The following is a 25,220-nucleotide window of genomic DNA, read 5'->3' as shown; positions in this document are numbered from 1 at the left end:
TCAGATAGATCCTCTCGGGGGATACCGGTTCCGGCAGGATTTCCGCTGGGTCCGATGGATAACCCATTGAGGAACCTGGTGAAAAGGATGAGTGGGGAGAGTCTTCCACTGGAGGAAAGGGTTTCTGGGGTTGCTTCCTGGGCAAAGGCCCAGAATAGGTGAGCTCCCAGCTGACAATGCAGCCTCGAAGGGCTTGTCAGAAGGTGGTTGATGTTGTTGCTCCACTACTGTCAGAAACTGTGTCAAGATCATTGAGATCTGAGATATGGCTAGAGAGGCCAGGCCCGATGTAGGGGGTAGCCTCGGTTGCACCGGGAGGCCCACTGGAGGTAGTGTTGCCAGGAGAATATCACTATCCGGCCCCCTGGGTTCAGCGATGTGAATCGCTGGGCAACTGATCTTCTCGTAGAGCGGATCCTGAAGACTGGATCCCCCGCGGCAGTGTGAGGCCATGGAGAGACTTGAAAAAATCTCTGAAGAGGCTGAGGAACTTCCAGAGATTCTTGGAGGACATGGACCATCACCTGAATCCACAATGAGTAGGGGAGAAGGTTCCCTTGGCCTTTTATGTCCAGTAGAGTGCTTTTTAGGAGGTTTGGCAGTCGGCTGTGCATCAGTGTCAAAGGCACTGCGTCGGGTTGCATCGGAGAGGGCTGCGGTAGAGTTGGCAGTGCGTCGATGGAACCAGACTTTGACGCAATTTCTTCTGTGCGTCGATGCGTCGGAGTGCCAACACTCTCTCGGTGCATCGATGTTTCTTAGTTGCGTCGGTGCATCGATGATTTTTTAGGTGCTTCAATGCGTCGACGCCTTCAATGCAGTGTGCAGCCGTGGTGCTGACGACACATCTCCCGTGCCGTGCGGCGATCCCAATCAGGCTGTTTCGGTACCATATGTGATGGACAAGGGGGGTCCGCAGAAGTGGCCCTACGATAGGAGGGGATCTTTGGTTTTTGATGTGGTCCAGGAGAAGATCTGGAAGAAAATTCAGAGGGGGCATAAGAGCCTGATGGTTCTACTCAGAGCTGAACTATGCAGGCAGCTCTCTGCCGCTGTGTCCATGGGGACATGCGTCCGCAGTCCCTGCAACTTGCCTGATCATGGTTGGGACCCAAACAGATGTAGCAGCATTCGTGCCCATCTGTGACAGACATGATTTTACCTCATGCACAGAACTTAAAGCCTGGTGGATGAGGCATCTTAAGTCTGTTTAACTTTTCCTGTGGTAAGCTGATGTTTTTTCCTTCTTTTTTCTGTCAAAATCATTTTTTTCTCAAAGAGGAGAGCTCCGTGTGCAGTTAGTCAAATTGGAAGTGGGACAATAAGTAAATCTGCAGCTCTAACACTAAATTTTAAAAAGGGAAACTTTGATAAAATGAGAAAAATAGTTAGAAAAAAACTGAAAGGTGCAGCTGCAAAGGTTATGTTCAACAGGTGTGGACATTGTTTAAAAATACAATCCTAGAGGCACAGTCCATATGTATTCCGCGCATTAAGAAAGGTGGCAGGAAGGCAAAACGATTACAGTCATGGTTAAAAGGTGAGGTGAAAGAGGCTATTTTAGCCAAAAAAAATCCTTCAAAAATTGGAAGAAGGATCCATCTGAAGAAAATAGGATAAAACATAAGCATTGTCAAGCTAAGTGTAAAACATTGATAAGACAGGCGAAGAGAGAATTTGAAATAAAATTGGCCATAGAGGCAAAAACTCATAATAAAAACTTTTTTAAATATATCCAAAGCAAGAAACCTGTGAGGGAGTCGGTTGGACCATTAGATGACAGAGGGGTTAAAGGGGCTCTTAGGGAAGATAAGGCCATTGCAGAAAGACTAAATGAATTCTTTGCCTCCGTGTTTACTAATGAGGATGTTGGGGAGATACCAGTTCTGGAGATGGTTTTCAGGGGTGATGAGTCAGACGAACTGAACGAAATCACTGTGAACCTGGAAGATGTAGTAGGCCAGATTGACAAACTAAAGAGTAGCAAATCACCTGGACCGGATGGTATGCATCCTAGGGTTCTGAAGGAACTCAAAAATGAAATTTCTGATCTATTAGTTAAAATTTGTAACCTATCATTAAAATCATCCATTGTACCTGAAGACTGGAGGGTGGCCAATGTAACCCCAATATTTAAAAAAGGCTCAGGGGAGATCCGGGTAACTATAGACCAGTGAGCCTGACTTCAGTGCCGGGAAAAATAGTGGAAACTATTCTCAGGAACAAAATTGTAAAGCATATAGAAAGACATGATTTAATGGACATAGTCAACATGGATTTACTCAAGGGAAGTCTTGCCTAACAAATCTGCTTCATTTTTTTGAAGGGGTTAATAAACATGTGGATAAAGGTGAACCGGTAGATGTAGTGTATTTGGATTTTCAGAAGGTGTTTGACAAAGTCCCTCATGAGAGGCTTCTACGAAAACTAAAAAGTCATGGGATAGGAGGTGATGTCCTTTCGTGGACTACAAGCTGGTTAAAAGACAGGAAACAGAGAGTAGGATTAAATGGTCAATTTTCTCAGTGGAAAAGGGTAAACAGTGGAATGTCTCAGGGATCTGTACTTGGACCGGTGCTTTTCAATATATATATAAATGATCTGGAAAGGAATATGACGAGTGAGGTTCTCAAATTTGCAGATGATACAAAATTATTCAGAGTAGTTAAATCACAAGCAGACTGTGATACATTGCAGGAGGACCTTGCAAGACTGGAAGATTGGGCATCCAAATGGCAGATGAAATTTAATGTGGACAAGTGCAAGGTGTTGCATATAGAGAAAAATAACCCTTGCTGTAGTTACACAATGTTAGGTTCCATATTAGGAGCTACCACCCAGGAAAAGATCTAGGTATCATCTTGGATAATACTTTAAAATCGTCAGCTCAGTGTGCTGCAGCAGTCAAAAAAGCAAATAGAATGTAGAAATTATTAGGAAGGGAATGGTTAATAGAATGGAAAATGTCATAATGCCTCTATATTGCTCCATGGTGAGACCACACCTTGAATACTGTGTACAATTCTGGTCGCTGCATCTCAAAAAAGATATAGTTGCGATGGAGAAGGTACAGAGAAGGGCAACCAAAATGATAAAGGGGATGGAACAGCTTCCCTATGAGGAAAGGCTGAAGAGGTTAGGGCTGTTTAGCTTGGAGAAGAGACGGCTGAGGGGGGATATGATAGAGGTCTTTAAGATCATGAGAGGTCTTGAACGAGTAGATGTGACTCAGTTATTTTCACTTTCGAATAATAGAAGGACTAGGGGGCATTCCATGAAGTTAGCAAGTAGCACATTTAAGACTAATCAGAGAAAATTCTTTTTCACTCAACGCACAATAAATCTTTGGAATTTGTTGCCAGAGGATTTGGTTAGTGCAGTTAGTGTAGCTGGGTTCAAAAAAGGTTTGGATAAGTTCTTGGAGGAGAAATCCATTAATGGCTATTAATCAATTTTACTTAGGGAATAGCCACTGCTATTAATTGCATCAGTAGCATGGGATCTTCTTAGTGTTTGGGTAATTGCCAGGTTCTTGTGGCCTGGTTTTGGCCTCTGTTGGAAACAGGATGCTGGGCTTGATGGACCCTTGGTCTGACCCAGCATGGCAATTTCTTATGTTCTTATGTTCTTAGTCACGTGGAAAAAAACAGACTGAGGAGACTCAGGGAAATGTGAGAAGATACAAGAAGGAACACCTCACTAAAAGACTTTAGTGATCTTTGAGAGCTCTGCCACCTAGTGGCATGGAGGATGTACCCAGACAACATGGCTAATTCATGCTGCTTATCTATGGGAAAACAGAGGGGAAGATGGACGGTGTAAAAACTACAGACAGGTCCCAGAGGAAAACCTGTTTCAGTCTGCCACAGAGCTGGGACTGGGAAGATGATTTCAACTTTCAGCAGGACAATGATCCTAAGCACAAAACAAACGCAGAAATAGAGTGGCTGAGCAAGAAGAAAGTGACCTTCCTCAAGTAGCCCAGTCAAAGCCCAGACCTGAAAATCTGTGGCAAGACTTGAAGACTGCAGTCCGCAGACAATCCCCAGGCAACCTGAAAGCACTTGAGCTCTTCTTCTGCCATGAAGTGTGTATAAAAAAAATGCCCCATTCCACTGTGCAAGGTTGGTACAATAACAGCAATAACAGCCAGGAGCCTAAATGGCTCCTGGCTGTTATTGCTGCAAAAGGGTTTTCACCAAATATTGCATCAATGGGTGTAAAGATTTATGCATTCAGAACTTTTTGGGTTTTTTTATTTATAATTACTTTTGGAATATTTATATGATTGTTTTTTCATGATGAGCTTGGAGAGTATGCTGCATATATCAGTGAAATAAACTCCTACTTGAATGCATTTTGATTTGTAATTTTTAGACTGCAGAATGTGAAAAATGTATAAGGGTTTGAAGACTTTTACCAGGCACCGTATGTGCAACCTTGTTCAACAGAAAAATGAATGGGAAGTTTCCCAAGAAGTCACAAGTTAAGACATTTATTTAATTAACCTAATATTATTTATGTATGCTAAACACTTTTGGTTCATACTGTACTCATAAAAAGCACTGTAACAGTCACCAATATGGATTATGTTCCTTGACGTAACCTAAAGCTGACAATACCAAAAAATGATCATGATGTCTCATTCAGTACAGTTAAAACTAAGGTTCAACATGATTGTTCCATTTGCCAATATAATCAAATGCATTCAGATGTTTAAACTCCATTCAGAAAAGCAAGGCAAATTACTTTTGATGTCAATTGATCATAACATATAACAGAAAGCATAACTTTGAATGTCAGGCAACCTTGCAGTACTCAAAATGTAGTAATAAGTTTAAGTTATAAGCTCTCAAATCAGACAACACACACCTTTCCATTTTTCTTTCATTATTTATATTTTTAACAATATGAATCATAATTAAAAAAAAGCGATGAACAGTAACAAATCTAATAATTGTTTACATGGGCATTCACAAGTTCCCTCTTCCTCTTCTTCACCTTTTACAAACTGTATACACAAAACCACACAGAAACGCTAGCTTGGTTAACATGGGCCGCAGCTTTATTGAAATTAAATTCAACACAAGCCAAACAACCCTAAATAAATTATAGCCCCCCCTCTCCAAAGACTCCTAAGGCCTGGGAAATCCCTCCACCACAACCCAGCGACAGACCACCTCCAACCCTATTGGGCTTCTGGAATCTTTCGGTGGTTACCCACCATGATATGTAACTTCTGCTACCGTGTGCCAGCATCAAGGGGTTCCCCCCCCCCCAGAGTGCAATCTACCACCTTGCCTCCTTCCCCCTCCCCCCCAACAACATTGCACCACTACTGACATCACCTAACTCTATAACAAGTTCTTGAGAAAATAAACTTTACTTGGGTTAATTGCCCCCTTCCTTGCTGCATCAAAAACATCTAAATTAGAACTCAGAGTGGGCAGGAGGGAAACAGAGTTTCTGCTGAGGTGAGCTCTCATTGTCCTACTCATTTGCTATCACATCACCTACCCTTTCCCTTCCTCACTATTGTCACTCCATCAGGCAGTGGTATACCTTAGTATACTTTTAAACCGCGTGGAGAGAGCAAGGGAACTCCTTAAGACATTGGGACCTATCTCTGCCCCGGTTCCCCCTCTGGCCCACCCTTGTATCCTATTACCGGTGCCTCCTTCTCTGCCTCTCAGATCTCGCTCCTGAGGACTGCAGTGAAGCGGCGCAGACGTGCATGTGCGAGATCTGAGAGGCAGAGAAGGAGGTACCGGTAATAGAGATGTGAATCGGAACCGGAATCGGTTCTGATTCCGGTTCCGATTCACATCGTGTTTTTTTTTTCGTCCGGCCCGATCGGGTTTTTTTTTTTTTTTTTTTTTTTTTTTTTTTATCGGCAGCACCCGAGCCAATAAACAAAAAACCCACCCCGACCCTTTAAAACTAATCCCTCAGCTTCCCCCACCCTCCTGACCCCCCCCAAGACCTGCCAAATTAATTAAATACAACCCCCACCCTCCTGACCCCTCCAAGACCTGACCCCTCCGTCGGCGCCATTTTGATTACTGGCAGCCTACAGCCCTTTGCCCTTACTATGTCACAGGGGCTACCGCTGCCATTGGTCGACCCCAGTGACATAGTAAGGGCAAAGGGCCGTCGGCGCCATTTTGATTGTTGGCAGCCGACGGCCCAAGTCCAGGAGATTGCTCCCGGACCGCTCCTGGACCCCCGCTGGACCTCCAGGGACTTTTGTCAGGTCTTGGAGGGGTCAGGAGGGTGGGGGGTTGTAGAAAACTAATTTGACAGATCTTGTGGAGGGGTCAGGAGGGTGAAGGGTTGTATTTAATTAATTTGGCAGGTCTCGGAGGGGTCAGGAGGGTGGGGGGTTGTATTTAATTAATTTGGCAGGTCTTGAGGGGGGGGTCAGGAGGGTGGGGGAAAGCTGAGGGATTAGTTTTAAAGGGTCGGGGTGGGTTTTTTGTTTATCAGCTCGGGTGCAGCAGATAAAAAAAAAACCCGATCGGGCCAGACGAAAAAAAAACACGATGTGAATCGGAACCGGAATCAGAACCGATTCCGGTTCCAATTCACATCTCTATTACCGGTACCTCCTTCTCTGCCTCTCAGATCTCGCACATGCACGTCTGCGCCGCTTCACTGCAGTCCTCAGAGCGAGATCTGAGAGGCAGAGAAGGAGGCACCAGTAATAGGATAGAAGGGTGGGCCAGAGGGATGCGTTACTGCTCTGATAGTCTTGGAAACAGGGAGGGCTGGGCAAGCAGGGAGAGCTGACCAATCCAAGCAGGATTTGTATACAACAACCAGCCAATCGCCGGTAAGGTACATCGCTTGCCGTGATTGGCTGGTTGGTGTGTACTGGGTACCACATACAGTATGGTTATGTAATGACACAGAAGGGTAGTCTTATACGGCGAGTATATCCCAAACTCTATATTTTAACTGGAAAAGTTGGGGGTCGTCTTATACGCCGGAAAATACGGTACATGAATATTTTACACACTACTATCTGTTTCTGTTAAACTAATTTCAAGACCTTTTTTTGTTGTTGTTTTTATTTTAGCAGTGCGACTACTAGGAAACAAAAAATCTGAATGTCGTCTCAACTATAAGGGCAGGAGACAAGAAGCATGCTATACACTCAGCCAAAAGTGGTGCCATGCCAGATAAGATACATAAACAAAAATATATTTCTGACCATGTTCATAGGACACCATATACTTACAGTCAGCAAATTCATAATACTTACTCTTCCTAGCTCTTTATCTTCAAGTGCTAGCACACCAGTGCTCTCCGTAAACAGTTTAACCTTTACAATGGGACGAGGATGCGTTGTGGTGAAATCTCCTTGGGTACCCCATCTGCAATATATAAAATAACAAAGATTAAAAAAAAATTTTTAAAACCACCTTGATGAAAACCTTGGTGGCAACATTCTTGGTTGTTCATTGCCATTATGAAGAAACTATCTTTCTAGAAAATCCCAAAGCTGTTAATCTGATTGAAAGCTTTAGGCTTTTGTGGTATGCAAAAGGCCAGCTACATAAATGATATGTGTTAGGAGCCAGGGTTTCAATCAGACAAACCATGCAACCATTCCTATTTTTTTTTCTGTGCACACAAATGGCCCTAGCTAAATGCAATACTCAAACATCACTTTGCAGATAACAGCAGAACGGAAACATACATCATACATTTAGAACTCAATCTTCAAAAGCAAATACATACATAAAATGCTATTTTACAGATGTAAATAGGACTTTTGAAATTACCCTGGGGTTTGTACACGTAAATGAATGCGTGGAAGCAATGTAATGCATACTTTTACACTGATTTGAAGGAGGCATTCCTGGGGGCAGGGCAACCATGTATGCGCATATTCTTTTAAATTAGATTGTGAGCCCTCGGGGACAGAGAAATAACCTACAGTACCTGAATGTAATCCACTTTGAATAAATATGTTTATTAGAAAGAGTCAAGTATACAAGCATACCAGTAACATATGAAACAAGAACCAAAAGATACAAGATACTCAGATAGGCAATAGTGCAATGTATGATCCAATACATATAAACATAATATAAGCTATTACATATCATAGCTCTACTAGGTAACCTCACATATGCATAAGGGATTTCCAATTGCCCCACAATCAAATCTAAAGTAACATATGACCTTGAGTGCTTGGTTCTTGTGCACTCAAACAACTGTGACTCTAACCCCACCAAGATCAAGGATACTGAAAAAGTATAAAGTAATGAACAAAGACATCCCAACCTACTCTCTTCCCCTCTTCCCTATCCAGGAAGCACCTATTGATATTGCCTAACCACACCAAAGCTACAAAGTATTTTTATCAAGCTTCTAGATCTCGAGGACAAGCTCTGAATATATGTTTCCCAAATTTCCAAAAATCTTTTCTTCCAACCCATACTGTCACAATTATGTAAAGACATGGATTCCATGATCATCATATCATGCAAAGAGTTCTGCCATTGCCAATAAGAAGGCGATGTCTCATCCCGCCCCAATAACAAAATCAACTTTTTTCCAAGTAGGAAGGCTTTACATGCAAAAAGAATATTATCTCTTTCCACAAAAAGTTTGGAAATATCCTTACTAAACAGAATCAGTTAAGAAAATAAAGGAATAATGTAGCCCAACAGTTTGGTTACATACCCAAATACCTTTCCCCAGAACTTTTTAATAATGTCTCAGTCCCAAAAAGCATGTGATAACATACCTTATAGCTTGCTTGCATTTTACACATATCTTAGAAATGGATAGGTGAGCATGAAAAGCCAATGATTGAGACATGAAAGCCCTGTGCAAAAATTTTAATTGCACCTCTCTCAAATATATGTTCGAGGAAATAGATTTCAGTCCTTTAAAGCATAACTGAATCTCCCTTTCTGTAATAGAAAAATTCCCCTCCTTCACTCATCTATTCCATACTTCGCCAACAGAGTTAAACTGTGACAAATTCTGTAAATTTTTGTACAATAAAGATACAGATAATTTCCATTGTTCAACATGAAAGAAGTCTTCTATTTTTATTATCCACTCCTGAGTTAAGGAACCTTTTGGGAGAGAGCAAATGTAGTGGCACAATTCTAAATAAGAAAAGTAATCTTCATTCCGAGGACCATATTGAGTAACCAGGTCTTGAAAGGATAAAGTAGATCCATCTACTGCCAAAACCTGTTGGAGAGTAACAATGCCCGCATCAACCCAATGACCAAAAGATATGGATTGGGAACCAGGAGAAAAATCACAGTTAACTCTAATAGGTAAAAACAGTGAGCAGGAACTGTTTGCAAGCAGAACACGCATAGCTTTTTGCCAAGCCCAACATAAAGGGGAAACCAACATATTGTTCAAGTTACATTTAGTCACTATATTGGTGAAGGCATGTAACAGATAACGCAAATCCAATAGCTTGACTAAAAATCTTTCATTCTCCAGACATACATATTTAACCTCACTGCAAATCCAATCATGCACCAATTGCAACAGACTAGCTAAATTATATTGTTCCTTATCTGGCATATTTAGGCCTCCTGAGTTCCAGGATTGCTTAAATCTATGAAAGGCTATTCTTGGTTTCTTGCCTTTTCAAATAAAGAAGCTGATCATTCGTTCTAGTTTTTGGATATTCCCTCTTTTCAATTTAATGGGTAAGATTTGGATAACAAACAACCATTTAGGGAACAGTATCATTTTGAAAAGATTGATATGATCAATCAACGACAAAGGTAATTGATGCCATATTTGAAATTTTTCCTTAGTAATCACCAGAAGAGGCGACATATTTAAAGTATAAAATTTCCTTATGTCATGCGACATTACTAAACCCAAATATCTAAAAGTTTCTATGGTCCAATGCAGCAGGAACTCCTCCACCCATTGGAGTCTAACTGAACCTGGATACGCTATAGCCTCTGATTTGTTCATATTAAGCCTAAAACCTGAGAAATCCCCAAACTGCCTATTAATACTCAAAAGATTCTCTAGCGAGGAAGCAGGAGAAGTGAGAAAAACTAATAAATCATCCATGAAGGTGGCATATTTAAAGTGACGAGTTCCCAGGAAAAAACCCCACACACCTTCATCCATCTGAATTGCTTGCAAAAGGGGTTCCAAAGTGCGAAAAAAACAACAATGGAGACAGCAAGCAACCTTGTCAAGTACTTCTATGAATAGAGAAAGCCTCTGAACCACCTTACCAAAAAATCCACTCAAACCCAACTGATCCAAAATATAGAAAAGACAAGGCCTTTCAAGCCTATCAAAAGCTTTTTCAGTGTCAAAACTTACATTAGAAAAGGGGTAGTGGATTGTTTACACAAAAGAATGAAGATAAGTAAAGACAGATGTTGGCTAAAGCATAACATTCCCTGACAAACCCCACTTGGCCTTGCTCGGCAGATATAAGGGCAATCTGTCTGCCATGATCTTGACTAAAAGCTTCTGGTCAAAATTAATAAGAGAAATTGCCAAACAGGAGGCAGCCTGGAGAGGATCCTTTCCTGATTTGGGTAAGAAAGTAATAACCACTATTTTATCCTCCAGGAAATTCCCCTCTATCCACAAGACTAGATGGGCCATTTGGTCTTCTTCTGCCGTCATTTCTATGTTTCTATGTAAGAGCCTCAAAAGGTTTAGAAAGTAAAGGCAGAATATGATCTGATAAGATCTTACATAATTCAGAACTGTAGCCATCCGGTCCTGGAACTTTCAACCACGCTGCCTGTTGGATACTCACCTGTAACTTTTCAGAATCAATAGGCTGGTTTAAGAAAGCTAAGTGTAAGGCCTGGAAGGGTTGCAAGTTGACTGTCTTAAAAAAATAATCACACTTGTTTCTTTTTTTTTTTTTTTCAAAATAATTTTTATTACAAGGAGAACGACTTACATACTCAGGGATCTGAGGCAATACAGCAAGATAACAACTATCCTGTAAAACATATTCAACATTACAAATACAAAGCTACAAGAGATCCCTCAGCTGGCGCGCTCCTCCACCAGTTTCCCATTTACTGTCCTCCCCCCCATACTTTCCGTAGTCTTACCTCAGTCAAACTCTACATCTATTCCCTTGCACACCTCAGTCACACCCCAGACATGCTCCAGTCATAACACCCTCCCCCTCCCCTTCCCCGGAACCTCCATTTTAAGACCAGATGGATTTGTATCCAATGTTAGTCAACCGTGTTTGCACGTCAGTAGGAAGCAGAGTATAATATGCATGCCAACACGCACAATACATTTTGTCCGGTTTCCTTGTACCACTAAAAAGTCCATAAATTCCATCTGTAATAAGGAAACCATTCGGCCAGACCAGGCAGATGTGGTGGGCGTTGCCATCAGGTCAACCCAATCGGCCAATATAGTATGGCAAGCAAGCATAACTGCTAGCTGCTCAAATTTCCTCTTAGATCTACTATCGGGAACATTGCTCATGTGTTGACTGGCCATTAAGAAAGGTCCTGCAAAAGTCATAGCCGTGTCCGTACATTTACTTATTGTCTGCAACACAGAGACCCAGAAGGCTTTCAAGGTTGAACAGGCAAACATGCGATGATATAGCATGCCGTCCGTGACTCCACATTTACTGCACAAAGGGGTGGGGGCCAGCTTCATTTTGTACCTGCTCACATCATCATAATAGAAGCAGTGAAGAATTTTAAACTGGACTTCTTGTAGGTTCAAGTCGGGTAGCAATTGGTAAAGCGCCTTGAAGCAGGCTTTCATGTGCTCCGGGGTAACCACTGATTCCAACATGATAGTCCAGCGAGTTGCCAGGGAGACTAGGCAATCGGCCTTGCAAAACTGTTGTCCCAGCTTTCTCCAGCCAGTGATTGTATTTGCCAAACAAGCTGTATCAAATAATCTTGTATAGTAAGTGGATTCAGCCACCAACACCTCAGAAGTCCATGAAAAGGACTGTAAATAATGACGAGCTTGTAGGTAGGCATAAAATTGTCTGGCCAGTAGTTGAAAAGTACAAGCCAGGGTCTCATAGTCTAACAGCAGGTGAGAAGTAGGGTCAAACTAATGAAAGGCAAACATCACCCCGTTACATGCCCACGAAAAAAAACTGGGGTTGCCTAAAAAGGGTAGCAAGAGAGAAGCCACCCCAGATAAGCCGGCTAGCCGGTGCAACCATCTCCAAGCCCGAACACAGGGGTTCAATAATACCTAAGGGAAAGTGAGGGTACCCCATAGCCCTGGGTGCAGCTGAATAATGCTTAAAGGAGAATTAGGGCCAAACATGCTATCTAACATCCCTTTTGCACAATACTGATAGGATCCCTTGAGCCATTCGCCGATGAAATGCATCTGGCAGGCCACATTGTATAGTTGGAAGTCTGGTAAGTTGAGCCCGCCCTGTTCCCGAGGACATTCTAAAGTGGTATACGATAGATGGGCCTGCTTTCCTTTCCAAAGGAAATTCTGTATTATAGCTCGGAGCCGTCGAAGGTCTCCAGCCTTCAGCCAGCATGGAATCATAGGTAAAAGGTATAAAATCTTATGGACAAGAGCCATTTTTATTAAAGCACAATGTCCAAATAGCAACAATGGGAAAGGGCTCCACACTTTCAGCTACAGCTCCAAGCGAGTAATACAAGGGGGGATATTCAATTCATATAGCCTCTCCAACCTCCTCGGGATCCATACGCCTAAGTATTTCAACTTATCTGGAGCCCATTGAAAAGGGAAGTGGCCAGCCCAAGTAGAAGGTAGTTGATCATTCAGGGCCAGTGCTTCAGATTTGGCGAAATTTATTTTTAAACCAGCCACTAAACGGAATTGTTCAAATAGGCTAACAATAACAGGTACACTCGTGCGAGGCCGGCCAACAAAGAGCAGGACATCGTCAGCGAACATGGCAGTTTTTAATGGGTGCCCATCCACACTAATCCCAGTAAACTTCGGTTCCATCTGCAATGTGATTGCGAAAGGCTCCAAAGCCAGAACGAACAGAAGCAGGGAGAGGGGGCACCCCTGCTTGATTCTGCAGTGTAAGGAAAAGGAGGCCGTGGGCAAACCATTAATCAAAATAGAAGCGCTTGGATTACTATAAAGAATCCTAAGCCACTGTAGGAAATCCCCAAAAATATTATATTTCTGCAACACCCAAAACAAGTACTCCCAGGATAGGGAGTCAAAAGCCTTTTCTGCATCAAGACTTAAGACTAGTGCTTCCGCCTCTGGCGTGTAGCTTGGCGCAGCCAAAAGGCGACGTACATTTCGGACTCCCTGCCGTCCCTTAATGAAGCCAGTTTGATGCTCATGAATGAGGGAGGGCAAAGCCTGATTAAGTTGGGATGCCAGAACAGCAGCTAGGATTTTAATATCGACATGAACTAATGATATTGACGGTAGGAGCCCACTTCCAAGGGATCTTTTCTGGGTTTAGGGAGGACAACAATAACTGACTGATTAGAAGTCGCAGAAATTTGGTTATCCAGCAGCATACCGGTGTAGTATTTTTGCAAAGGAGACAAGACTGTAAATTTCAAAATCTTATAAAATTCCGATCCCAGGCCGTCTTGACCCACTGCTTTACCCAATTTAAGAGTCTGAATCACCGAATAGATTTCACGCTCAGTGATAGGAATATTAAGGGCCGCTGCGTGTTCCCTCGACAGTTGGGGCCATGGAAGGTCGCGAAAAAGGACATCCGCAGCTTCCAAATCCATAGACTTAGGGCCATACAATGTTGAATAGTAATCTAGAAAGCGGGCCGCGATGGCTGCAGGTGCAGTGTGATGCACTCCCTTGCTATCCCTGATACCAACCACAGCAGATCGGTGATCCTGGGGGCGTACTAGATGTGACAGAAGGCGACTGGCTCTGTTACCATGCTTATATAGCTGGTAGTGATAGTAGCAGAGCAACTTAGACGCCCGCTGATGGAGTAAACTGTTTAGGGCATCATGCGCTCTGTCCATATGGGCTTTAGCATCAGCCGTCATTTCCGTCATATGATGAGATTGGGCACTTTTTAAGACAGCTGTGAGTTGCAGTATTTCTGCGTTACACTTTCTGTTACGCTTAGCTACATAGGCTATGATAGCCCCTCTCATGACCGTCTTTCCTGCCTCCCGCACAGTCACAGAAGATACATCAGGAGTAACATTAAGCTCTATGTATTCGTTCCAGCACCCCTGCAGATAGGTATGAAATTCCTTATCCAAATATAAATCAGGACGCAGGCACCAGGAAAACGGGGAATGGGCAATTGGGCCACATTGCAGTGTCACCATCACCGGAGCATGATCGGAAATAGAGATAGTACCAATATTAGCCTCTATCACTTTTGGAAAGCAGTGGTCTGATACCAATAAATAGTAGAACCGGGAATAGGTCTGGTGGGGACTGAAGAAAAAAGTATGTTCACCATCTCTGAGTTGCAACACCCACCAGACATCCATAAGCTGCAATTCTTGGCATAGCAGGTTAATCCCCATTGTCTGATCTTTAATAGAAACCAATTTGGGGGGGCGATTATCCAGCAGTTTATTTGCTACCACATTAAAATCTCCCCCCACTACCAACCTATAATCTGAAAAATCAACTAACTGATGCACTAGGGAAGTAAAAAAAGGCAGGATAGAATACATTGGGAGAGTCGACATTGCAAAACGCCAGTTTCTGCTGATATAGCTGGCCCACGACAATGACATACCTCCCCCTCAGGGTCCCGAAGGGTTTGCGCAGGTTGAAACGGCAAATTTTAATGAATGAGGATGGCCACTCCCCGTTTCCTAGAATTAAAAGAGAAGGAATAGCATTGATCACCCATTCTAGCTGTAATTTGGCATGTTCTTTGTCACCCAAATGCATTTCTTGTAGAAATGCCACATTTGTGCGCATCCATTTAAACAAAGTAAATATATTTTTCCATTTGATTGGAGAGTGGAGGCCATTCACATTGAGAGAGACTATTTTAACCTGTGCCAAAACATACATATGATAGCAGACTCATGACAATGAAAACATAACTGTACCATTCTCCAAGGCCCCCCAGCATGGGCCTCAGAGAGTCCTGTATCATAGCCCATAAGCAACCAGATAGATCTATCCACCCTAGTCCCACAGAGGTTCCCCAGGCAGTCCTCCCTCCCCCCCCCCCTTCTCATATTCACACTTACCAGACATACCAACAATCATACTAACCATCCATACCCCACTCTCCCTTGTCACCATTACACACCACCACTCCAAGAGGATTAGGGCCTCTCCCAGTCCTGCTAGTGTCATCTGGGTCTGGGGGCGCCCTCCTCCAGCCCCACTCCCTCCCCCTAGGTTCTCCCCAAGCAACACCAAAACCAATAGTAAGTAAGAACTCTCAGGGCCCCAACTAAAAGAACAACCAGCCCCTGCAACACCTCCCAGGAAGATCAACTCTTATCTAAGCAAAGGAGAGGAAACCATAACAAAAGTCCCAAGTGTTAGCGTGCGGCAAGCATGATCTATGCTGCAGGTGGCTTGGGTTAACAATGTCGCTCCTGTAGGGCCCCAGCCCCAGATGTAAAGATCCACTGCGCAAGACTGTGCAAACCAAGGCTCAGCGGTCCCAAGAGGCAAACAACACTGAACATTTAGGCATTTAAGTTGAGGCAACTGTGGCCCTTTGAACTAGGCCAATGCGAACTCGGCTCTCCGGATACCATGGGTCCAAGCGGTTCGTCCTCACTCCGCATCATGCCTTGGCAAGTTCATAATGAAGTGATCCAGCTCTTCCTTTGAGGTGATAAATAAGACCCGATTATCATGCTGTAGACGTAACTTTGCAGGGTAGAGCTGCGCAAACTTGATGCCACGTTTGTGGAGTTCATGCAGGCCGGCGCTAGAACCTTTCGTTGGGCCGCAGTACTGGCCGAAAAATCATTAAACAGTAAGATTCTGCAGTTCTGGTACTCCAAAGTAGCTTTTTGACGGTAGGCCCTCAGCAATTGGGTTTTGTGTTCCCAATTTAAGATACACTCCATAACCGGCCATGGCCTGCCACCACCCTTGCGTAGAGAGCCCAGCCGGTGTATCAGTTCACACTGTAGTTTCTCGGCGTCCAGAGCTAGGCCCACCTGGCCTGGGAGCCATTTTTCCACAAAGTCCCTTAGTTCTCCCTCTTTTACTGATTCAGGCAAGCCAATGATCTTCAAGTTATTGCGTTGCCCACGGTCTTCCTGCTCCTCACGTTTTGCTAGAAGTTTGCGCTGTTGGGTTCGCAGATCCGCCAACTGCCACGCCAACTCAGCCAGCCGGTCTCCATGATCTGAGAGGGTAGCCTCTGCTGTGTCCAGCTGTTTAGAGTGACCTTCCAAAGCCGCCTTGATATCCTCCATAGACGTTTGTAGCTTAATGAGTCGAGCATCGAGGGCCTCTGTGACCCTTTGGGACAGTTGTTGCAGTGTGTCCTCTGAACGAGGTCAGCACTTTTTCCCCCGTGGGTGCCTCCGCCATCCTGGCCACATGTGGTCGTCAGCCGCTACATTCAGGAGCACGAGAAATGCGATTTCTCATGCCCCCTCCCTGTTCCGGAGGGCAGCGAAGGGGAGAGCAGACAATCAGCAAGCACCCCAATTCTGGCCGGTAAAGAGCGAGTACATCCGCCCAAGAAGCACTGCCCCCCGTCCTTTTGATTTTTCACCAGCAACAGAAACAATAGGCAGGGGCACAGAGAGCGCTTCAATCGTGTCTCTGCCAGTCAGCAGCAACCCGGAGCACCAGCGGCAGGCATTGGGCACCAGTGTAGGTGGCACAACTAATAGGTGTTAGGGAACAGGGCTGCAAAATTTCATCCCTACGCCTCCGCCTCCCTCTATGTGCGGCAATGAAGCGGAGAATCGGGCAGTCGGCAGTCCAGCCGTATTGGGCTTGCAGGGAGCGCGTTCGTCAGTGCTAAAAGCGCCACACCACCGCCATTTTGAATATCTACATGCGGCAGCCACAGCAGGCAGGGAACCGAGAACTCCCCTATTGTGCCTCACCTGCTCAGTTCCAGCGCATCAGGGCTGATCAGCAGCAAGGCGGATTGCCAGTGGTAGTTAAGTGGCTCACGTTTGGCCGGTGCAATCGTTAACTTTTCACGGCGGTAGGGAGCGGGGCTGCGGAGCTCTATCCCTTCACTTCCGTCTCCCTCTACGTCATCACCGGAAGTCATCACACTTGTTTCTATCAAAACCACTCACAGAATATAAAGCACTATAAAAAGATTTAAATACATTTAAAATTCCTGCATTAGAGTTAACCAACACCCCCATGCATTCTTTAAAGAAGGAATATAAATTGAATGAGATGATGATTTAATTAATCTCGCCAAAAGTTTACCTGTTATGTTACTGTACCGATACAACTTATGTTTATAATATAAGATGCTTTTATGGGCCCTTTGGTGTAACACCGTGTTAAGAGTGGCCTGAAGGGACAAATAATTCTCCCTATTATGAGTAGAATTTGCAGAGGGCTCGGCGAGATCGGCGCCGAGCCCCGCCGGGGGAAGGTCACTGCAAATCTCTCCCCACCCAGCCGGCCTCGACGCCGATAACGCGGCAGACATTGCAGGGAAAAAAGCTTACCAAAATCTAAGCGAATCGCGCCGAAAACGCTGAGCCCCGCCTACTATTTCAGCGCCTCCAATCAGGTACCAGCACTGTGGGGCTTTAAATTTAAACTCTCTTGCGGCGCCATTTCTCTTCTGCTTCTCTGCTGCTGCGAACGGGGAAGGCCTGCGCGATCGGCGCCGAGCCCTGCCGGGGGAAGGTCACTGCAAATCTCTCCCCACCCAGCCGGCCTCGACGCCGATAACGCGGCAGACATTGCAGGGAAAAAAGCTTACCAAAATCTAAGCGAATCGCGCCGAAAACACTGAGCCCCGCCTACTATTTCAGCGCCTCCAATCAGGTACCAGCACTGTGGGGCTTTAAATTTAAACTCTCTTGCGGCGCCATTTCTCTTCTGCTTCTCTGCTGCTGCGAACGGGGAAGGCCTGCGCGATCGGCGCCGAGCCCCGCCGGGGGAAGGTCACTGCAAATCTCTCCCCACCCAGCCGGCCTTGACGCCGATAACGCGGCAGACATTGCAGGGAAAAAAACTTACCAAAATCTAAGCAAATCGCGCCGAAAACGCTGAGCCCCGCCTACTATTTCAGCGCCTCCAATCAGGTACCAGCACTGTGGGGCTTTAAATTTGTCACACTCTTGACGCCGCGCGCCGAGCGTCGCGCGCCGAAGGAGCAAGACAAAGGGGCTTGCCCCTTTGTTTGCCCCTTCGTGCAGCCCCGAGGGAGCCCCGCCCCGCCCCATACCCTCGGAAGAGATTACGTTCTAAATAATCGTACGTAACATTCAAAGATCCTGATCCTAACAAAGATTACTGCCTGGAGCAAAGCCAGCACCCATTATAGCCTCTCCAGCTTCCAGCAGCTACCCAACATCCATCCAGCCTTCAGTCCAACTACTCCAGAAGCCATCCAGCAGTCATCCTCCCCAGCAGCCATCCAGCCTCTCCAGCATACAGCATCCTTCCAGCTTATAAGATCTCTCACCTACGCTTGTACCACTCATTCAGCATGTAAATTAACAGGCAACCTCCACCTATTACCCAAACAGCAACAGACATCTTTGTCCCAGCACTCAGCAGTTACCAGCATTCCAGCCATTCAACTTCCAACTCCGCTCTCAACAAACACCCAACTCACAACATTCGTCTCAGAACCTCAAAACATCTTTTCAAGAATCCCTCCCTCACCTCATGCATACATTCAAGCTGCGTCCAACTCTCATCATACATTCCAAGCTGCATCCGGCATACATCATCCAGTTCAACACAGCTACTAAAACTTCATCCAGCACTCCTCAGCCTGACCTTCTACCAACTCCAATCAGCATCCAGCACTCCTCAGCCTGACCTTCTACCAACCTTCTACCAGCAGAGAACCTCATACATCAAAATTCAGCCACATCTACCCTCAATCTCGATCCACCAGATACAGATCCTCTCAATCCACTGCTAGATAGCTCCACCCAATTCCTACTCTATACCTGCGCTAATCACGTCAGCTTCACCTGAGAATCCGTGGAATAGCCAGAGACTTCATCAGATCCTACAGAGGAATTTCACTAATTGATTCTATAAAAGAAAAAGTTTTATTTACATTCACCCAGCTTTTTCTTCTATCTGCATTCTACTTGGATTTGTCCAGTTTTCTTCTAATTTACAACATCCCCAGCTTCTAGTCTCTACAACCAATCTCATGCATACCTATAATATCCCAATCATTCAATACCAAAGGAGAAGCTCCATAATTATCTCCACCCACAATATACAAAAAAGAATTATTCCAATCATGACCTCACCTCTAAATCAACTACTAGGCCTCACACTACTTTCAGTAACCCTTTTCAACGCTCAATCCTTAACAAAAAAAACACACATCCTCAACGATTATCTCCAGGATTCAAATCCAGATATCTGTGCTATTACAGAAACCTGGCTAAAAGATACTGATACTGCTCTAATCAATCAACTTCCTATTCATAGCTATGACTTCTTCTCCTTCTACAGACACAAAAAAAGAGGAGGTGGCCTTCTCTTAGCCACCAAAAAAGAACTCAAACTATCCACTCATACCATCAAGTCTGACTCTAAATTAGAATTGGGACTAGTCAAATCAAAACAACTACAAATTCTACTAGTCTACGCTCCTCCCGGAGTTTTAGAAACGGACCCTTCATCACTCATAGAATCCATAGTGAAACATATCAATTTAGACCTCCCATCTATGATCTTAGGCGACTTCAATCTTCACACTGATGTTATACCTCGCTCCTCAAACTGCGAAGCGCTCCTCACCTCCCTCAGTGCTATGGGATTCACGCAGATCATAAATAGTCCTACGCATAAAGCAGGACACACTCTGGACTTAATTTTCATCAATTCTAATTTCTCCTGCACTTCAGTACCATCTTGCACACCAATCCCCTGGTCAGACCATTTCTTGATAGAATCCTCCTTTTCCATAGCTAAACAGACTCACACCTCTCATCTCCTTTCTACTATTCAATTCAGAAAACCTTGCCCATCGGAAATACTCAGTGATCAGCTGTCTAAGGAACTCACGAATCTAGACCTTTCGAATCCTGACTCAACCCTAACTTCCTGGCACAAGATCACTGAAACAGTTGCTAACAAATGGTGTCCAACAGTCTCTAAAACAATCAATCCTACAAAAAAAGGGAATCAACCCTGGTTTACCCCTAAACTAAAACAGATGAAACAGGAGCTACGCCACAGAGAAAATATTTGGCGAAAAACACCCAACTCAACTACCTTGTCTAAATACAAAGGCTTTCTACATCATTATAGGACCTCTATTCTACTAACAAAAAGAGAATTTTATGCCAACAAAATTCATCATTTTCAATACGATGCCCAAGCCCTATTTGCATACGTCACTCAAATCACAAAATCAACTCCTCCACCCATCCCTGACGAACAAGCTCTATCTAAGGCTAATGAACTTGCTTTATTCTTTCAACAAAAGATCCTGAATACGCTCGCCCTTCTTCCTCCAAATACTCTACCTCTTACCTCAGACAAGAATCCTCAATCAAGCAAGGGAGCCAAACTTGAAAGCTTCGAATCAATTTCTGTTAAAGAGATTGAATCCCTTCTAAAAAGACAAAAATCATCTAGCCATCCTGCAGATAATATTCCTTCAAATCTCCTGCTTCTCATTCCAAATACGATCGCAAAACCTTTAACAAGTATCATAAATTGCTTTTTAACCCAAGGAAGTTACCCTGACAGCCTAAAAACTGCATCACTCAAACCCCTTCTCAAGAAACACAATCTTGACCCTAATGTACCTAACAATTTCAGACCCATCTCTAATTTGCCATTTTTAGCCAAAATAACAGAAAAGCTGGTAAACACCCAGCTTTCAGAATACCTGGAAGATCAAAATATCCTACACCCCTCACAATATGGCTTCCGCAAAGCACGCAGCACAGAAACCCTCCTTATCTCACTTACAGATCATATTATAATGGGTCTTGACAAAGGCTACTCCTTCTTATTAATCCTGTTAGACATCTCTGCGGCGTTTGACACCGTCAACCACTCCATTCTTCTGGATCGCCTAACAGACATTGGTATCTCAGGATCTGCCCATAGTTGGTTCAAATCTTTCCTCCACAATAGATCCTTCAAAGTTAAAATCAACAACAAAGAATCGCCATTAACAAAATCCAATTTAGGAGTTCCACAAGGATCTTCCCTTTCCCCAACCCTTTTTAATATTTACCTCCTACCCCTTTGCCAATTGCTATCTGACCTTAATTTAATTCATTATCTGTATGCAGACGATGTACAGATTCTTATTCCTATTACAGAATCTATTTCAAAAGCACTTTCCCACTGGAATAACTGCCTTATATCTATCACTAACCTCCTCAATAGATTAAATCTGGTCTTTAACTCTTCAAAGACGGAGCTCCTCCTCATCTCAGCAAATGAAGAAAATATTCCCATACCATTCCCTCACAACACATTCATCACTCATAAGCAGGTGAGAGATCTAGGAGTAATTCTCGATAATAGACTAAACCTTAAGAAAATGGTTAATACTACATCCAAAGACTGTTTTTACAGACTCCAGGTTCTGAAACGACTCAAGCCACTTCTTTTTTTCAAAGATTTCAGAACAGTACTCCAGGCGTTGTTATTCTCCAAGATTGACTATTGCAGTGCCCTCCTCCTTGGCCTACCCAAATCGACCATTAAACCGCTTCAGATGATTCAAAATGCTGCAGCGAGATTACTGACCAACACCAGCCGCGGAAATCACATCTCACCCATCCTCAGAAACCTACATTGGCTACCTGTAAATTTCAGAATCCTTTACAAAGCAATTACCCTAATACATAAATCCATCCATCACCAACTCCATCTCAGCCTTGAAATACCCTTCAAACTTCATTCCTCCAATAGGCCAATTAGAGATAATCATAAAGGTACTTTGAACTACCCCCCAACTAAAGCCTCACGCCTTTCCTCGACCAAAGACCGAGCTTTTTCAATAGCAGGTCCATCTATTTGGAACAACATTCCTTCAAGCCTCCGACTAGAACCCTGTCTCATTACATTCAGAAAAAAACTTAAGATGTGGCTATTCCTCCAAGCCTTCGATGATCCTCCAGACAACCCTTAGTCTTCTTTATCCACACTTGGACGTAGAAGATTAAAGTCTGACAACCATTCAAACGAAGAACTCTGGCACTTACTGATTAAAGCATCTTGCTTTAATCCAAATTCCTTTTGGACTATGCTTCTTTAATTATTTTTTGGCATTTAACTTCCTTCCAGCTTTTAAGCTTCCCAAGTTTTTACTCCTTGTTAAATGTAACTTTATCTTATTCTCTTCTCTTGTTAATTACTTTTATTTATTGCTTCTGTTATACCCTTGTTTATGTAAACCGATCCGATATGGTTTATTTACTATGAAGGTCGGTATAAAAAAGTGTTAAATAAATAAATAAAATAATTTTTGTTTCCTCAACCTGTCCTCGAGCTCTAGCACTCTTTTATCCATATCTTTCTTATGCTTGCTAAGATGAAATAATTTCCCTCCTCAAAACTGTTTTAGCGGCATTCCAGAAAAGAATGGGGTCCTCCAGATGTTCTGCATTATTAGTGGCATATTCCACCCATTTAGTTTTCAAAAAAAATCATGAAACTGGGGATCTTTAGCCAAGAAATATAGAAAATGCCAACATTTACTAGAAATCTTGATCCCAGGGACATGAAAAATAGTCCAAATTGGGGCTTGGTCACAAATTTTAATCACATCAATATCTGCCTCTGATATATTAGAAAAACAAGCTAGAGACGTCAAAATATAGTCAATGTGGGAAAATGTGGAGTGAGCCCTTAACAAATGGGCATAATCTTTTTCCAGAGGATGAAGAACATAAGAACATAAGAAAATGCCATACTGGGTCAGACCAAGGGTCCATCAAGCCCAGCATCCTGTTTCCAACAGTGGCCAATCCTCCATGTAGCAACCAAATGCAGTCAAACAAAAAATAGCTGGTGTGCTAAATGTTACTGCTGTTACAATCAATGCATTTTTTAATCTTTTTATAATTTCTTTATTGCAATTTTTTTATATATGATTTTTTGAGAGGAAAAGACCTCAGCAATGGCTTTCAACTGAAAGTTTCATCAGATCTTTATACCAGTTAGTGCAATCATAGGTCTAAAAAACCTCTCTATTTTTATTTTTATTCCAATTATCTCTTAAAAAATTATTTTCTGGTTTGTGATTTCTTTTATATTCATTTGAAAAAACAATTTTATGAATAAACCAGACTCAGAATGTGTAAAACTCTTCTTTTCTCTCTGTTTATAACAGCATGTTCGCCCATAAGGAAATTACATTTTTCACTTATCTTTGTACGTGGATATTATCTTGAACAGGAATTTCCATAAGAATCTTGTCTCTCAATCACAGATTATTTCCATTTGAAAAGAGACTGTAAAATTGGTGCTCGTAACAGCTACCAGTGAGACGCCAACGTTGACGTTTCGCCAATGCTGAGTCAGGGTTGAATTTTTCTTTTTCAAGATAACATCGTTCTGAAACAACATTTTTTCAGTTAATCATATTTCCTTAAAATACTTCTATATGTACTTACTCCATTTTTCGTTCTAAGCCTCTCTGGCAAAAATTCCACTGGGCTAATTCACGATGGCAAAGGTGTGCTGTTTAAACCTGTCTTAGCTTTTCATGGCTTAGAACGTCATTACGTTCATACATACTCACGTTCACCTTTCTATGTCTTGATTAAATTCTCCAATCTATTGCAAAGACTCACAATAAAGTGCTCCATTCTATTTTGCTATTCATACCAACCGGTTCTTCACTTTTCCACTTGAATATCCACTGTTGTTCCCGATGATACAAAGATTTTGTCTGATCTCCGCCCCTTATGTTCTTCTGTAGGACATCTATGACTAACTGGTATAAAGATCTGATGAAACATTCAGTTGAAAGCCAGTGCTGAGGTCTTTTCCTCTCAAAAAATCATAATTAAAAAAATTACAATAAAGAAATAACAAAATTAAAAAATGCATTGTTTGTAACAGCAGTAACATTTAGCACACCAGCTATTTTTTGTTTGATTTTTTATTAGACACAGGTGTTTTCCTTAAGTAACAAAACTATCAAATGGTTTAGATCATATCTAAGCAACAGATATTTCCAAGTACAAATCAAAGACGTAATGTCAGAAAAGATAAACCTTCAAACAGGAGTACCACAGGGTTCATCCCTATCCGCCACACTCTTCAACATATACCTCTTACCGTTATGTCACTTGCTGGCTGGTATGGGCATCACACGTTATATATACGCTGACGATATTCAATTAATGCTACCCATAGACGACACAATTGAAAAAACATTAAACATAGCTAACATGTACCTAGATATCATCAAACAACTACTAAACCAAATGGAACTGGTAATTAATATAGAGAAAACAGAATTTATAGATTTAGAACGAAAAAATATTGAGATCGTTCAAAACCCAATTATACTCAAAAATAACCAAAAAATAGAATTAGCAGAAAAAGTACAGAACCTAGGAGTAATAATTGACACAGAACTAAGCTTAAAACAACATATATCTTTAAAAGTAAAGGAAGGATACGCCAAACTCATGGTGCTTAGAAGACTTAAACCACTTCTAACAACTGCCAAGCTTTGAGTTTTGCAAGAACTGATTATTGTAACGCCCTTCTACTAGGTCTACCATACACTTCACTAAGACCACTGCAAATTTTACAAAACACAACTGCTAGAATCTTGACTGGTAAAAACAAAAGAGACCACATCACAGAAACCCTGGCAGAATTACACTGCTACCCATTGAGCAAAGAATTCAGTACAAAACACTATGCACCATACATAAATTAATAGATAAAGAAAAAGCTGAATGGCTGAACACAGCCCTTCGTGTACACACCCTGAACAGAATCCTGAGATCATCCAACAAAGCGCTCCTAACTATTCGATCAATCAATACAGCAAGACTAACACAAGTAAGAGAAAGAGCACTATCCTTGGCAGGACCCATACTATGGAACACCATGCATAGGAGTTAAGATTACAAAGTGATCTTTAGAAAAAA

At 42.9% G+C, this 25,220-nt stretch overlaps 1 protein-coding gene across 20 annotated transcripts in view; it reads right to left on the bottom strand.

Annotated features, from left to right (window-relative positions):
• The window catches only part of CADPS2 (calcium dependent secretion activator 2), a 1,612,018-nt gene that overhangs the window by 919,541 nt on the left and 667,257 nt on the right, over nt 1-25,220 (bottom strand). For all 20 annotated transcript variants that reach the window (XM_029616598.1, XM_029616596.1, XM_029616606.1 and 17 more), the window contains one exon: nt 7,265-7,376. In XM_029616598.1, the coding sequence (XP_029472458.1) occupies nt 7,265-7,376 (112 nt within the window). The remainder of the gene's footprint in view (nt 1-7,264; nt 7,377-25,220) is intronic.

Source organism: Rhinatrema bivittatum, chromosome 9 (assembly GCF_901001135.1).
Source record: "Rhinatrema bivittatum chromosome 9, aRhiBiv1.1, whole genome shotgun sequence".
NCBI classification, from domain to species: Eukaryota; Metazoa; Chordata; class Amphibia; order Gymnophiona; family Rhinatrematidae; genus Rhinatrema; species Rhinatrema bivittatum.
The sequence above is the reverse complement of the archived record's forward strand: the minus strand, read 5'-3'. Positions and strand labels throughout refer to the sequence as shown.